The sequence below is a fragment of the Galleria mellonella genome, unplaced genomic scaffold (genome assembly GCF_026898425.1).
Source record: "Galleria mellonella isolate WM207_F2 unplaced genomic scaffold, CSIRO_AGI_GalMel_v1 utg1073, whole genome shotgun sequence".
NCBI lineage: Eukaryota > Metazoa > Arthropoda > Insecta > Lepidoptera > Pyralidae > Galleria > Galleria mellonella.
Window position 1 is genome coordinate 637563 of NW_026441969.1, and position 17438 is coordinate 655000.

Below are 17438 nucleotides of genomic sequence, written 5' to 3' on the forward strand. Positions count from 1 at the left end.
ATAAATGAAAATATATAGAGTATTGTCTATGTACCCAATTCCATAGATACATATATACACATCTATCACGCCTATCTTCTATTACGATAAGCAGAAACGATGGAACGCCAAATTTTTCTTCTTTCGCTTCATCTACATATCCAATTGCTTTTAAAATTATCTCTTTTCCCGAATTACTAAGAACCTAACAAATATCATTATAAACTTTCTCATAGCTGTTAATTTATGAAATGGTCAATTATGAGTATTAAATTCGAATTAATACAGTCGTTTGAGCCCGATTGAGTAACAAACTTCTAAGTATCCAAACTCTCACATTTATAATTTTATTACGACAGGGTAGTACCTACTGCAATATGGATCATCATTAACAACTTTTTCGATTGTCCTTTTATTGAAAATTTTATTAATCATTGGTTTTTGATTCGCGACTTCGTCCACTTCATCGAAAGATGTTCACTGATGGAGATAAAAATTAGTCTATGCCTTCTCCTTCCCATATATTAGGTGTAAATCAAATTTCATAGAAGTAGGTTAAATTGTTAAGGTTGTTTACATTGGTTGGAAAGATCTCTTTCTATATATAATCTAAATAATATATATACCAGAGGGAGACTATACAAAAGTCGTTTGCTTGACCATCTCTGTCCCATTCGTGTTTCTACCGTGAAGTAGTTGTGTTTGCATGGCTGTGTTTCGGTTTAAAGGGTGCGATGTGACAGTGAAATTCCTCAGGAATAGCAACGCATGGGAGGTATCATGGACGAAACAGTATTATCTGTCATGTCAATGGTACTGCTCATGTCTATAGGCGACGATTACCACTTTCCGTCAGGTAGGCCGTCAGATTGTTTGTAATTCTGAGTTGTATTAAAAAACAAGCTATCAGACCACCTTATGGAAACTATCCCGTAGTTTCATTGCTGTACCTCAAACTTCAAATCGAAATATAGTCGTGTAAGTGTAGCTGATTCAGAAACTCCAGTGGGACAGATGTACCCAAGCAGAGGCATTTCTATTTATGGATTTAAATAAAACATATTTTTGCAGTTTACAGTTTATTAATGTTGGTCTTGAAATTTAACAATTTCGGTATTTATTTATTTATTTATTTTACAGCTAACCTTGCACTATTACGATTCTGGAAAAGTCTTATAAAGATAAATTACAAAAATATATTTCGTATACCTGAAGCTAGTGCAGTATTAATATCTGTGCCTGGGATAAGTAAATATGTATTATTCCTTTTTTTTTATAACACAGGGGGCAAACGAACATGCGGCTCACCTGATGGTAAGTGACTACCGCCGCCCTTGATCACCCACAACACCAATGGCAGTGCAGGTGTGCTGCCGGCCTTTTAAAAAGGAATATGTTTTTTTCTTTGTATCCTTTTTATTTTTGAAAACTTTTAAACATTCATTGGATAATATAAAAAAGTAAGATCTGTCATTACAGAACTTCTTATGGTTACATACCAAAGTTATGTATTAGTTATGTGTTTATACTAACTGAGACATAAATTTAAATACTACTTTTGATTCGTACACGACAATAATACTGACGACTCTTGAATGTGGAAAGATGAAAAACCTTACGAGTTTATACTTCTTATCTTAATAATACTATACTAATGTTATAAAGAGGTAAAGTTTATGAGTTTGAATGTTAGGATTAATCTCCAGTACTACTGCTCCGGATTTGAAAACTATTTTATTATTTTGTTACCTATTTATTCGTTTGTAATGAATCTGTATACAAATGTCTACGTATATTTACGTGATACCTTAATATGTACTTGAAAAAGCATACAAACATATTACAGTTATATGAAGTATTGAAAAATGATTCATTGTATTAAAAAAAAAACTCATATAATAAAATAATAAAAAACTAAAAAGAAACTAATATAAACCATTTTATTATTTTATTACTTTAATATAATATACTTATTAATTTATTAATATTAGATAATTTAATAGTTTTAATAAACTAAGTTTAATGCCTTATTGAATTATTAATCTACAAATTACTAGCTATACCCCGCGGTATTACCCACGTGAATCAGTACATAACATCATGTGCTAAACTAGAATATAACCTATTCGTGTACCAAAATTTCATTCAAACCTATGCAATAGTTTTTGCGTAAAAGAGTAACAAACATTCATCTATCAATCCAAGAAACATTTACATTAATAGTATTAATTAGATTACGTTAATGTAATAGATTATTTTTATATAATTCTGTAAAAAATTAACTAAATTTATATTTAACTCATTCTCGTAGTTTACAAATTTTATTGTCTACATTTTGTCATGTATTATTAATATTATTTTTTACTTTTGAAATCATCGGCGAAGCCTCTTGATCGTCCACTTTTTTCTCCTCGTCGCTTCCAGGAGTATTCCAGTCGGCCAGTTCAGCTGTGCCGACTAGAACGTAGATCAGGTTAGTGAAGAAGTAAATTGCGCTAGTCACCAAAAACACATGTCCCCACGACTGTTCGCTTCTCTGAAATAAATGTTTACTTTTTTAATCGACTTTAAATTTAAAATTTATTACTATCCTAAACATGTCATCGTTTTTTATGTAATTTAAAATGGCATATAAGGTTGCAACCTACCCAATAGAAAGTGCTAACCGTCGCCTATAGACATGAACAGTATCAAGGACGTAACAGAAGAAACTGCGTCGTTTTTTGATGACTTGTTATAAATTATGTTTACTATAATAAAAAAAATATTTCTAATTTAAACTATTCTTTATTGTTTGTCGCTGTTTCATTATTTATTTTAAAAATAGCTGTGTCTGCTTTGACTGTATAAAGTTGTACATGAAATATCCACATTTTATCCAAATCCGTTGAGACATTTAATTGGGATTCAGTTATATATTTGTATAAACTTTAAAATAACTAAGTAAAAGTTATATAATATATATATCATCATCTTTCTATTGGGATAACCCAATCATTTGGGGTCGGCGTAATATGATTTTATCCATATTACAAAAAGATTTGGTTTTTAGTTTTACTGCCTGACGTCAACCTCTTTGGGAATGCATTTATTGGTGGTTTCCGCCACCAACGGTATGGAGGAAAAGATTGAGGAAAAAAGGAAAGGAACGTCGGAAATGCGGAAAGGAAATTGGTAAATGAGAGGAATAAGGGAAAAATGTGCGAAATTGTTGCACCATTTATAGAATAGTAAACACATTTAACTGTAATGAGAAATTATACAAATGGCGGTCTTATCGCTAAGCAATTTCTTCCAGACAACACTTGGGTAGAGAATAAGGTAGTGATTGGAGGAAAATACAAGAAATTACTTACAATATCGGTAAGTATCAATCCAGTTGCAATCGGCGCTAGTGATCCAACCAAGTTGGCACCGAAGTTACTAATGCTCATCATGGTGCCTCCAAAGTTTGGTGATATATCAATTGGATTCACCTAAAATGATTGAATTAAAAAAAACACAAGTATTTTTATGTTTTATGGTACAATATGGCTTATCTAATAATTTATTGAGTAAATAATAATTTCTGTAACTAATAATAAACGCAAAGTTGCATTTGACTAAATTAACGCCATGTTACATGTTGACGTCTTCGATTTATAAATAATCTACCCTACTCTTATATTATATTCGCCTCGCTCTCATTATTCTATCGCTGCATACACGAGTGTCACCAAAACTGCCTATGACGCTACAATGGCGGATGGTTGTATCATGTACCCGCTGATATCTGCCCACGTTGGATGGAAACTGCTCTTCTTTGACTGCATGTGAGACGCCGCTTCATCGTAGCTGAGCGTCTTCCGTTTTTCTATCATCTATCCATGCTGGATGGACCATGATACACCGCTGATACAGTCCACGTCCGCTGATCTCAAGACGGACGACCTTTGGCGGACCGATCTTTGGCCAAGAAGAAGCGCTGCAAGGCCCTGGACGCAAAGATTGCGCGAGCAGAGACACAGAGATACCTACTGGTGGATGCAGCTTACTACGTCACAGCTAAAGGTCAGTCCTCGTCTCTCTTAACGTGCATCTTTGAAATTCGATACCAGCCCGCAATACGTTTATTAGGAACCTAATAGTGGTTATTTGGTCATCATCATCATTTGGCCGTGAAGTCCGGGATAGAATAAACCATCTCTCCTTTCCCGTGGGTGTCGTAAGAGCCGAGACCGAGAGAAGGGACGGCGAGAGATGGGCAGCAGCGACCCTCTTAAAACATCTCCAAAGCCTAACTACTCATACAATTGCAAATCTGCCTGCCAAGCGTAGCAACTACTGGCAATCCCAAATGGACAGTTAAAAAAAGCTGATATGATGATGATGATGATCATCGTCATATTAGCAATTAACTGTATACTGTTGAACATAGATATTGTTCACAAGGGAACCGGCAAAGGGCGGACAATCGCAGTTAGACTTTTGGAGATGTATCAAAAGGAACGCTCCTATCTATTTCCGATTATTAAGATCATTATACTTACTTGAAAACCAACATGAGCTGATATTTTGAATGCACAAATGAAAACTAAAATCGTTTCGACCGCATAAAGATTTTTCGGCACGTAAGCTAATGCTATTAAGCCTAAAGCAGCGGGAACGCAACCTGTAACATAAATAAGCAGTTAATAAAAAGTAACATAAAATGATATTTATCAAAACAATGTTAGTTGTATGAAGTCATATGATGGGAGTAGACGGATATATGCAGTTATTTATCTAAGGTTACATGCTATGTTTCGGTTAGACAGATGAGTTAGTTATAACAGTAATATTAATGATATTCTGATTAGGCCATCAGACAAGAGACTCAGTTTTGTACATTGTATGCAAATACGAGTATTTATCTTTAACAGACATTATGACATTAAAAATACTGAATAGATGAGATCTTCAGAAAGAAGAGACAGCAATCTTTACTTTTTACACGATTTCGAAAAAGAGAATATTATGAAATAGAAGAAGTTTGCTAGGAAAGGATGTAAGTCAGCATTGAACCCGGTTATGAAACATGTACTATAAGTGATTAATAAAGTTAACTTTACAAATGAACTAGTAAAATTTACACCACAAAAAAATAACACCAACTTCAATCGTGACCTTTTTTTTTTAATTTAAAAACCTACCCCTGAAACAATTTTGAAGAAATTTCTTAGGGTCAATCTAAAAGTATATCCTTTTAAATAAAAAGAAGTTCCAAATCGATTTATAAACGACGGAGATCTGAAGTAACAAACATAAAAAAATACAATCGATTTGAGTATCGCCTTTGCTCTTTGAAGTCAGTTAATAAACAAAATTTGGAAAAACTTACCCAGAGAGTTGGCAAGTTTTCTAGTATTAGTAACACTCAGATATTGCTTTACAATGAGCATATCACTGAACCAGCTGAAGAAGAAGTTCGTAAACCACATCACGAGGAACGGGAGAGCTGTCAATAAGCCATTCTGGAAATTAAAAGGAATAATCATGGTGATGCTAAATGAGGAGCATTTGTTATATATCTAATAGCGGAATAGACAATCCTGCAACTCTCAACCGTTGTTCTTTGTATGCACCCCAATGCTGCATGCGATTGCGTGCTTGCCGACTACTATCAGCACCGCCGGTTCGCACCTGTACTGCTCAGTTTACTCCCACTTATCAAGCTATTTCTCTGCTCAATTCTCTGATTGCTCAGCATCCAGATATAAATATATTTATTGACAAAATAGATATATTTTTAAAATGTAGTTTAAAATTTTTAAGTTTGTAAAATAAACCTATGGCTCACTACACGTTTTGGGATACTGTAAGTGTAGTGAGTAATTTATAAATAAATAAATATAGATAAGTAAAAGTGAATAATAAAGAAGAAATAGTAAATTTCAAACTATCGCATTGTTTACACATATTTTAAATTCACCATTGGGACGTAATACGACGCCATTGTATTTCATATTGTAATTCTTATGGCCACGTTTAGACACGGGTTGTTGTAGTGATAGCAGGTCTGAAGTGAACGGAGCCTTCTGGCAGCAAAACGTGGTAATAAAAAATAGGTTTTATATATAACTATTTACCTGCAATCGCGTCGCTTTAAGTTCCGATAACGTATTTAAAATAATGAAGAAACTCCTTGAAGGCATATAAGATTGTACTAAAGTTTTATATTTTCAAAAATAATTTTAGCAAACATTCAGATAACTATAAAAACTGTAAGATGATAAATAAATGGCAGAAAATATGCTTCACTATAATATGCAAATATGCTATGTCTTGATTATTAGACAAATCAACAAAAACAACAAAACAATCGATTTGAATCTATAATCACAATATTCAATTCTATTGTCAATCACATAAAGTTGACATTTGCAATTGATCATATTGATATTATTAGTAAAATACTTGCACTCTTCCACAAACAAAGGTATTATGATAATATAACCAGAGAGACTTTGTACAAAAGTCGTTTGCTTGGATACCTCTGTCCCAGTCGTGTTTCAACCGTAAAGCATGTGTTTGCATAGCTGTGTTTCGGTTTGAAGGGTGGGATATGGCGTAAATTTACAGAGTTCAGAGGAATAACATCTGAGTCCTCAAGAATGACAACGCATGGGGAATATCATGGGCGAAACAGTATACGCTGTTATGTCCATGGTACTGCTCTATATCTATAGGCGACGGTTACCACTTTCCACAAGGTGGACCGTCTGATTATTTGCCATTTTAAGTTTCATAAAAGACCAATTTTGTCATTTAATGCATATTCAAATATTAATTTTACACAATTATCTTTATTACCATTTCGAGTATTATATATTTATAAATACTCACAGCTTTTATATTAATTCCCATAACTTTATCCATGAACATAGGCACTTCAGAATATAAAATTAGTTGGCCCCAAACTTGCCCAATATGTACAATTATGACAGCATACAATCCTCGGCAACGCAGTATGTGTTTCCATGGCACATGTAAACGTTTCTGAAATTAATGACAATTGTACAGCATTTGCTTTAAGAATTATATTTATTTTATTATTAAACTGAAAAAACTGCATTAAATAATAATCTAGTATTATTACGAGTGTCCGTAACTACTTCCTTTGTATTACAGTGATGGAGAAATGATTTCAGTTTTTATACTAATTGACGTTCTTTTTTAAGCAAGTTTTTTTTTTCAATTTTGTTGTTATGTATAAACATATGTTGGAGATATAAACTAATCATTTATCTCCACGTATTTAATAATCGTTTTCATAAAAGTCAACTGCAATTTTATTAAAATAAGTTTCAACTTGTCAAAAAGGGGGGGGGAAAGTGATTGTTAGTAATGGAGACTAAAAATCTCATTGCTAGCAATATACCCAACCAGGTTGACCTCCTCGTGGTTCCCCCTGGAAACTATCATGGTTAATTCCTGATGAATTCATCATGATGGGCTAACTGGCCTATTTTCATTCTCATCGATCACCCTTCACTGGTGCTCCGCCAACGTATCCCGTTAGCGTAGGCGGAGTTACCATTCCATTTTCATCCACCAAAAAAAAACATGTTAAAAAAGAACCATTTGAATTTCAATATAAAAAAAAATATGTAATGTCATACAAAAGAAATACATTCGAGTTAAGAGACTTCGAATTTTGTGCATTGTTAAAATAAATCGTATTTATTTAAATAAAATATTCAAGTAACAAATACACTTATTGAATATTTACATTAGAATTATACTCCTTTTGTCCCAAGTCGGCTTGTATATACAATCTTTCAGCCTCCGATATCTTAGAATGTTTCGCTGGACTGTCCGCACCAAACCATAACATAATTCCCGCCATTATTCCAGAAAGTACTCCGTAGAAACGGAATATTCCAGGCCAACCCATACTCGATGCTGCGATAAAACCAGTAATTGGAAGTCCAAGAACCGTTCCCAGAGCTTGAGCTAAAAAATATTCATTTAAAATTTAATTTATAAAACTAAGCAACTTATAACCATATGGCTGTGTGGTCCCGGCATAGAATAGGTCACCTCTTCCTTTCCCGTGGGTTTTTTTATACAATTTAGAATGGCAAACAAACTGACGGTCCACCTGATGGAAAGTGGTAACCGTCGCCTATAGACATGAGCCGTACCACGAATAATAACTATTTCGCCTATGATACCCCCATGCGTTGCCATTCCTGAGGGCTCAGCAATAAGACCGCCTTACTGTACTTATACAATTGTATCGTTATCCCAGAGGGAGACGTACAAAAGTCGATTGCTTGGGTAACTCTGTCCTATTCGTGTTTCTACCAGGAAGCAATTGTGTTTGCATGGTTGAGTTTCGGTTTGAAGTGTGGCATATGGCGTGAATTTACAGGGTACAGAGGAATAACATCTGATTCCTCAGGAATGACAACGAATGGGGGTATCATGGGCGAAACAGTATACTCTGTTATGTCCTCTGTACCCTGTAAATTCACGCCATATCCCACCCTTCGACCCAACCTTCAACCATTCGAAACACAGCCATGCAAACACAACTGCTTTACGGTTGAAACACGAATGGGACAGAGGTACCCAAGCAAACGACTTTTGTACAAAGTCTCCCTCTGGTAAATAGAATAAGAAATATGAAGAGAATAAGAAAATTTTGATAACAACACAGTGAGAAAAACATACACTTTTGTTTTAATTATATAAACTAATAAATTGTGAGATTAAATTTATATAAACTTGCCTCCATAGACCGTGGCCGTCATTCTTCCACGTTCCACCAGAGGCGCCCATTTTCCTAAAGTTGTATGTATCGAAGGAACAATGAAAGATTGACTCAAGCCCTGCAGTATTCTGCAAGCTATTGCCAATTTCCAACCTCCCTGTAATTTAAAAAAATACACACAATTTACAATAAAAAATCCAAATGTGTAAAACAATCTTTATTCCTGCTACTGTAATAAATACGAAAGGCTTTAAGAATAAATAGATGCATGTTTATTACTTGTTCATAGAAAATCTATTGAAAGGATTTAAACAACATTTAATAAAGGGATAGGTTACACTTCAATGTAATACAAATGATACCTTATATACTAATTTACGCAGGCGAAGCCGTGAAACAGCTATATCTTCTTCTAATGGTATTTATCATTTATTTATTAATTACAATAAAATATTAAACAATAGTAAATGTAATGAACACGCACAATATACTTTATCTATATTCCTTATTTCCTTTTTTTTTTATTATTTTTTTTCAGTGAAATTTCGCGGCTCACTTTTGGCCACAACAGAATATCAGTGTTATGCTCTTTTTAGGGAAAAGCAGTAAGCTGAGTTGTGACCATTTTGTGTTACTGTGGCACGCGCATGAAGGGAATAAATTGTTACTTATTTTAGGCATTTAGTTTTCATATTGTTTTATTTTTTGTATATGTGTATTATTTTTGTTTATCTTTTTTTACTGTGCATTTATGTCTATTGATAGATAGATAGATAGATAGATGATTTATTTGCTTTACTTACAGCACACTGATTGAGAAAAAGATACATGTACAAAATATTTTAAAAAAACAAGAACAAAATGCATAAAATTAGTAACATTTTTTTGTTTTAATTAGTAACAACAAATTGTTGTGTGTTTACTGTAGTAGTAAAGCAAATAAATTATTTATTTATCTATCTATCTATTATTGTAAAATGTAAAAGTATGTTTGTTTTGACAGCTTCAACAGCTAAACCAATCGTCATGAAATTTAGTATCATGCACAATTTGGGATGGATACTACATTCTATTTAGATTAAAAATCATATCCTGATCGCTGGCATGAAATCCCGGATCTTTTAATAAATAAATAAATATATATATAGATTTTAAAACACCCAAGAATCTGTATTGAAAAGGATGTTCTTACATAAAACACTGCCAGAGGAAAGCACAGTGATACAACGCAGTTAATAGAGAGCGCACTACAGAGTAAATACGTGGAGCCAAAGCGGTGAGCGATCTGCCCGGCTGGTATTTGCAGTAGCATGTAACCCCAGAAAAAGGACGTGAGCACCGTATCTTGAATCCTTTTGTTCCATTTCAACTTTGGATACTGTGAAAGAAAGATATAGATGTTAATATTTTTTTTTATATAACTTAGAATGACAAACAAGCTGACGGCCCACCTGACGGTAAGTGGTAACCGTTGCCTATAGATATGAGCAGCACCATGGACATAACAGAGTATACTGTTTCGCCCATGATACCCCCATGCGTTGTCATTCCTGAGGACTCAGCAATAAGACCGCCTTACTATACTTATACAATTGTATCGTTATCTCAGAGGGAGACGTACAAAAGTCGATTGCTTGGGTAACTCTGTCCTATTCGTGTTTCTACCAGGAAGCAATTGTGTTTGCATGGTTGAGTTTCGGTTTGAAGTGTGGCATATGGCGTGAATTTACAGGGTACAGAGGAATAACATCTGATTCCTCAGGAATGACAACGAATGGGGGTATCATGGGTGAAACAGTATACTCTGTTATGTCCATGGTACTGCTCATGTCTATAGGCGACGGTTACCACTTTCCATCAGGTAGGCTGTCAGCTTGTTTGCCATTCTAAGATGTATAAAAAAAAAATTAAAAAAAAGAAATCTTTTTAATACAAAGTTGAGTTTTGAAATTATGGAAATTCGATTAGATATATCACAATTAGTAAATTATTAAAAACATGAAAATCAATTATTGAATAGACCAATCCGTATAAATACGAGTAGCATTCGTTATAATCGATTGATAAATTTATCAATTGATTTATAAATCAATAATTTAAGACAAATCTTTGTATATAGATAAACGAGACCTACGTCATCATACAATCATAAAATACCTTTATCACAGTTTACGTCAGTCTAGTTCACTGATTCTAAGACAACGTTATGATAATCATGAGTATTACCGTCATTATACGAAGTCTTATCAGTTAATTTACTGTCTGAAAATTTGAATCTAAAATTAAACATGAAATTAAATGAATGTCTAAAAATAATGAAGACTTTGAGTTAATGCCATCATTATATATATATATATATATATATATATATATATATATATATATATATATATATATATATATATATATATATATATATATATATAATTAGAATTATAATCATGAGAATGAAATGAGATTTACTATATAATCGAAGTCTTTATTTTATGGTTAGAAATAATTTTGAAAACTGAATCTAATGTATTGTTATTAATTGTTTTTTTGACATACTATTGTGATTTTATTATTGTTAGTCGAATAAATAATTGATGTAATGTTAAGTAACTTATATGTATGTATTGGATGTAATGTAACTTCTAATTAGCCAATAATGATTTTACATGCTTTAGATTATAAGACGAACATTTGTACTTCACACTAAATAAATATCTGTAAAAACAGTATTTTGGCAAATAAACAAATCTATCTATCAAACGAGTAGACAGTCCACCTGATGAAAAGCGGCTACCATCGACTAAAAATACCTGCAACACGATAGGAGTTGCTAGTGCGTTGCCGGCCTTTAAAATGTTTGCAGATATGTGTTTTAATATGCCCTATATTATATTGTAAATGGAAAACTGAGGATTTGATTCTAACCTTCTAGACTACAACAAATTTAAAACTATGCTTAATTCAAATTGAGATCTTATTTTGCTATTTGTTTTAAGTCTTAACATTTACTTCGTCATGATGCTTCGTCTAACTTAGTGATTACTAATATAGCTGTAATTTAGTGTTTCTAATTTAATTAATTAAAACAATAGAAAATAGAAGAGGCAAAATGCTAGGCCATCTTATATGACATGATGATTTTTTAAAGAGCATAGTAGAAAAAAAATAGAGGGCAAAAGAGGAAGGGGATGACCGAGGAATAACTATATGGGACGGATAAAGGAAAGATTAGGTGTCATGTTGTATAGGGAGGTTAAGGATATGCCCTGGGATAGAAGTAGATGCATGAATTAGTTGCACCGACAAGAGTGAACTCTAAAATGAAAAAAGAGAGTGTTCCTTAGGCAGATCATGTTACAAAATAAAATTTATTATCCTATACGTTACCTATCCCAATAATGAAGTACCGCGTTCACAATTCACTGATCATTTCAAAGGTTGACTGGCAGAGAATGCCACTAGCGTTGTACCATATTTTATTTTGGTCAATAAAGTTAATTTTATAAAATAAATAAACACTTACCGGCGGTGTAAGCATTAGTACATTAAAGAAACCTCCTGCTTTATAATTATCTTCGTTAACATACAAATGAGGATATTCTTCTGTATTATTATTATTATTACTAATTACTGCTACGTTTGTATGATTTCCGTTGTCTTGCTCAATGTCATGTTGGATCATTGCTACTAAAGACACTCCCATACAAGATCGCATGCTGTACGCTACGGTAAGAGATAGGAATAATATTAGGCATTGCTGGTATCTGTAGCCCCATCCTGGAATTAAAAAAATTGTAGTTAATTTATTTATTTATTTAAAAATTACTTACCACACTTACAATTTCCCAAAACGTGTAGTGAGCCATAGTTTTATTTAACAAACTTACAAATTTTGTACAACATTTTTAAAATATATTTATTTTGTCATTAAATATATCAATATCTGGCTGCTGAGCAATCAGAGAATTGAGCAGAGAAATAGCCTGATAAGTGGGAGCAAACTGAGCAGTACAGGTGCTTAATAGTCTTTTATTTATAAATACATTACACATACAGTTTCGACTTATGGTTTTATGAGCGGCTACATGCCGGCGAGAAAAGGATTGTTAGAAATGGGGTCTAACTAACCCATTGCCAGCAATATACCCTATTAGGTCGACCTTCATATGGTTCTTCCTGAAAAACATCGTGGTTAATTCTTGTGGAATTTGTCACGTTGGGCTAACTGACCTGCTTTCAACTTCGCCTATCATCCCTCACTGGTGCAAATGCAACTACGCAAATATGAAAACGATTCATGGCTTAACATAGATATAAATTTGATTATGTATTGACTGTAATTCAGCTGTAACTCAGCGTTTTCCAAAAAATAAATAAATAAATAAAACGAAAAGGGAGAGACCCTTCTCTTTGGAATATTACAACATTAGAATTTTTTAAACCTTTGTGAGTTTAATTATTGGTTACAATAATAAGATATTTGTTACAATAACAAGATATTATTTACAATAATAAGATATTAGTTACAATATTAAGATATTAGTTACAATATTAAGATATTAGTTACAATATTAAGATATTAGTTACAATAATAAGATATTGGTTACAATCAGAAAACAAATATTAAATGTATTGATTTTCTGATCGTTTGTCCTTTAGTTATTAATTTAAGCAATAATTTTCCTAATTTTATTTTTAATTAATTTATTTTTATGATGACTTCTTTCTCATAGTTTAACAAGTTAGATAAAAAATGGATTATTTGATATTGAGAAAAATCTCAGTATACCTATATATAATATTATATATTTTAATATAGTAAATTATATCAAAGTTTGCCTAAAACAAATACCTTTTAGCAATCAGGCATCTCAATTTTTTCTCTATATGACATATTTATTATAATTTTTAGATTTACATATTACTGTAATCCTAAGTTGGTAAGAATAGGACTTAGTGAGCTTCACCATTTAAAGTATCATATCATAAAATATTATATCTAAAGAAGGGAACGATAAAGAATATCTATATGTACATTAAGAGTAAGAGAATAAATAAGAGAAATCATATAGTTACATAATAATATATTTTTTACCTTTATAATTTATATCTACGTCCAATGTTTTAACACATTCTCCTGAATGCTCAGTATTTTCACACATAACTATTACAACGGAACAGTGGAAATATTGTAAAAATCAAACTAAGCAATGCGACAATGATTACTACAACTACATAATAAATATACACTATTTTATCGTTGTGCAAATATATCTCTAAGTCTATACAAACATTCAGGTTGCGTATTTTGTAAAAGTAGGCAAGGTAACGTTTGATGTTATCCCAAACTAATAGTGTACTCGTATTTGTTGAATGATATTGTATCAAAATACATATTCACAAAATTTGATAATTTACAAAATTTTCGTATTTAAATTTTATTAATATTTTTTTCCTCTCTCTTCCTATACTGAAAAGTACTTTTTTTATACAACTTAGAATGGCAAACAAGCTGACGGCCCACCTGATGGAAAGTGGTAACCGTCGCCTATAGACATGAGTAGTACCATGGACATAACAGAGTATACTGTTTCGCCCATGATACTCCCCATGCGTTGCCATTCCTGAGGAATCAGGTGTTATTCCTCTGTACCCAGTAAATTCACGCGATATCCCACCCTTCAAACCGAAACACAGCCATGCAAACACAACTGCAGTGCAACTGCACAAAAGCAATCGACTTTTGTACAAAGTCTCCCTCTGACGATAATTGAGGATATAATCTACTCGTCTATTTTTATTCAATAAATTAAATTATTTTTCGTTCAATTTCATTTCATTTCATAAATTTTCTTTAAATCTGTTTAATAGTTTTTGTGTTAAATAGTAACAATCCATTGTTACAAATTTTTGCTAATAAAAAATTAAAAAATTTTAACTTTTCTGTTAATTGAAAAATATGCAGATTTTGGAATCGTTACCTTGTAATTCTAAAATTGGCTGTGTTTCGGTTTGAAGGGTGTGATATGGCGTGAATTTACTGGGTACAGAGGAATAACATCTGAGTCCTCAGGAATGGCAATGCATGGGGGGGTATCATGGGCGAAACAGTGTACTCTGTTATGTCCATGGTACTGCTCATGTCTATAGGCGACAATTACCACTTCCCATCAGGTGGGCCGTTAGCTTGTTTGCCATTCTAAGTTATATAAAAAAAAATCCTAACTTCACTGGTAGCATTTACATTAAATTATGTATGCGCGGGTCAAACTGCGATATATAGATAGTAAAAAATACATTTAAATTTAGAATTTCTTTTCTTTCGAAGTCGGATAAAAAGGGTTAAGGATAAGGAAGTGTGTAAGTTGAAAAAACCAACAAAACCATACGTGGGGGCGCTCGTGTTGTCGAAAGTTTGAGTTTCAAATTGCCGTACACTGTTTGTCTTGGTACCACTAAGTCTTCAACTTTAACGGAGAGCAAATACTCATGTAATTGTGCAACGTTGTGTTTAACTAGCGTCGAACTCTTCACGATGTCGGCGATTATTTATTTTTGAACCATTATTTATCATATAACTATGTCTCAATTTATTCGAAACCTATCTGTCTATATCACACGTATGAAGATATACCATCTGAGATATGTTTGTAAAAGTATTTTTATAAGCAACCGAAAATTACTTATTGTTATTTATCTATCTTCATGCCAAGTCCTTTTCGGGATAGACAGAGAAAACTGAGTGCCAAAAGCCTCTACCGTTACTTATATCTCCTGATTTGTGCACTACATTATTAATACTCTTTCTGTTATGTCATTTTTTTTTAATCTGTCATAAGATTCAAAAAATGGATAAACCAAAGTTAGAGATAAATTTCTAAGTTTTCAAGAATATATACAAAAAAAAAAAATTTATTTTTTGCCTTAATGTCAAGTTATGGCAATTTCATTAAATTAATTAATTGGGTAGAACCTCATTTATTATTATTTTTAATGAATCATTGCTATTAACTGTCATGCATTTTTTTATGGTTTTTTTTATACAACTTAGAATGGCAAACAAGGTGACGGCCCACCTGATGGAGAGTGGTAACCGTCGCCTATAGATATGAGAAGTACCATGGACAGAACAGAGTATACTGTTTCACCCATGATACATCCCATGTGTTGCCATTCCTGAGGACTCAAATGTTATTCCTTTGTACCCAGTAAATTCACGCCATATCCCACTCTTCAAACCGAAACACAGCCATGCAAACACAACTGCTTCACGGTTGAAACACGAAGAGGTACCCAAGCAATCGACTTTTGTACAAAGTCTCCCTCTGGCAATCCTATCAGGTCGTCTCCACGTGGTTCCCCCTGGTAACCATTGTGGTTAATTCTAGTGAAATTCATCACAATGGGCTAATTGACTTGCGTTTTCATCCTCACCTATCATCGCTCACTGGTGCCTCGCCATCGTATCCCGGTAGCGCAGGCGGAGTTACCATTCCATTATCACCCATTAAAAAAATCATTCTAATAAGAAGTCCAATAGTGGATAGTAACAGCTGATATGGACAGATAGATTTTAAATTCCTTCATACCTATTCCCTAAAGAGATTACAGCATGGGGTTCATCAAAAGGGGGGTAAAGAGGTTTCTTCAGAGTCGGCAACGCGCACGTAGTACCTCTGGTATTGCAGGTGTTCATAGGCTGTAGCCTATGAACACCTGCAATAACCACTGTAAACCACTGTAACAAATGTAACCACTTACCATTAGGTGGGCCGTATGCTTGTTTGCCACCTTAGTGGTTTATAAAATAATAATAATCAATCTTGCTCACGAGGTGACCGAAATATGGGGGGTGACATTCACCGAAATCATTCTAATGGTTATGTCGGTGAACGGTCTTATCCCAACCAGTCTGGAACAACATCTCAGACGGTTGGGAATCCGAGGCGGCACACTCTCGGGAAAGATGCAGAAAGCGGTGCTCTTAGATTCTGCCCGCATTGTACGCCGGTTTCTCTCCCTGGGGCCCTGAACCCCAGCCGACTGTACTGCTGCCGGGGGTTAGTTACCATCTCCTCTCCTTAAGAGGGGAGATGAGAATTTTTGTAAAGTTTAAAAAATAATAATGCTATTTGTCAGCCTTTTGCCGCAGATTTTTCTCAGTAATAGTGCATATCATGCCTAGACAACATAATCATTGCGAATCTCAACAATCACCAAGCAGTATTCCAAGTACAATGTATGTACTGGGGGCGGTTATCGCTGTTCTCTTGAGACTGTTACGTAAAGTCCATTATCTGCAGAATTAGCTCTCGATAATGCGACATTGATGCGATAAATTTACGCTCGGCCTATCAAATGCCTAAAACACAATAAAGTCCCATTCACATTGACAGAATGCAGGCGATGTTTGCAATTTAGCAATTTGTTTTTTTTTTTTTGTTAGAACTTCGATTTTTTCAAATTTTAAATGTTTTCGTTAAATTATTTGTTGAAAATATCTATGTAATAGTAAAATAAATATAATTTTCAATTTATAATATTATTAGTTGCATCTCGCAGTTTTACCTACATAATTCAGATTAACGGTATTATAATGTATTTTAAAATGTAAAATAATTTTTGAAAACTGGAATTTGGAATCAACTTCCAGCAGCAGTACTTCCAAACCGATACGATATTATAACCTTTAAGAAAAGAGCATATTCCTTTTTAATAGGCTGACAGT

The 17438-nt window shown here is 33.3% G+C and overlaps 1 protein-coding gene across 1 annotated transcript; it reads right to left on the reverse strand.

The window, feature by feature from the left end:
• Positions 1 to 1073: 1073 nt before the first annotated feature.
• Positions 1074 to 13930, reverse strand: LOC113523486 (putative inorganic phosphate cotransporter). The gene is made up of 10 exons (XM_052891684.1): positions 13806 to 13930; positions 12234 to 12487; positions 9909 to 10094; positions 8735 to 8873; positions 7730 to 7953; positions 6844 to 6996; positions 5339 to 5471; positions 4509 to 4630; positions 3336 to 3455; positions 1074 to 2515 (listed from the first exon to the last, which is right to left on the reverse strand). The coding sequence occupies exons 1-10, from the start codon at positions 13870 to 13872 to the stop codon at positions 2318 to 2320; spliced, it is 1596 nt and encodes a 531-aa protein (XP_052747644.1). The 5' UTR covers positions 13873 to 13930; the 3' UTR covers positions 1074 to 2317.
• Between the last annotated feature and the right edge of the window lie 3508 nt (positions 13931 to 17438).

Excerpts from the sequence above, each read along its gene's own strand:
- LOC113523486 (XM_052891684.1), bottom strand. The coding sequence starts at position 13,872 with ATGTGTGAAAATACTGAGCATTCAGGAGAATGTGTTAAAACATTGGAC. Across the intron at positions 12,488-13,805 it reads CGTAGATATAAATTATAAAG|GATGGGGCTACAGATACCAG; the intron begins GTAAAAAATATA and ends TTTTAATTCCAG. Across the intron at positions 7,954-8,734 it reads GACGGCCACGGTCTATGGAG|CTCAAGCTCTGGGAACGGTT; the intron begins GCAAGTTTATAT and ends AATATTTTTTAG.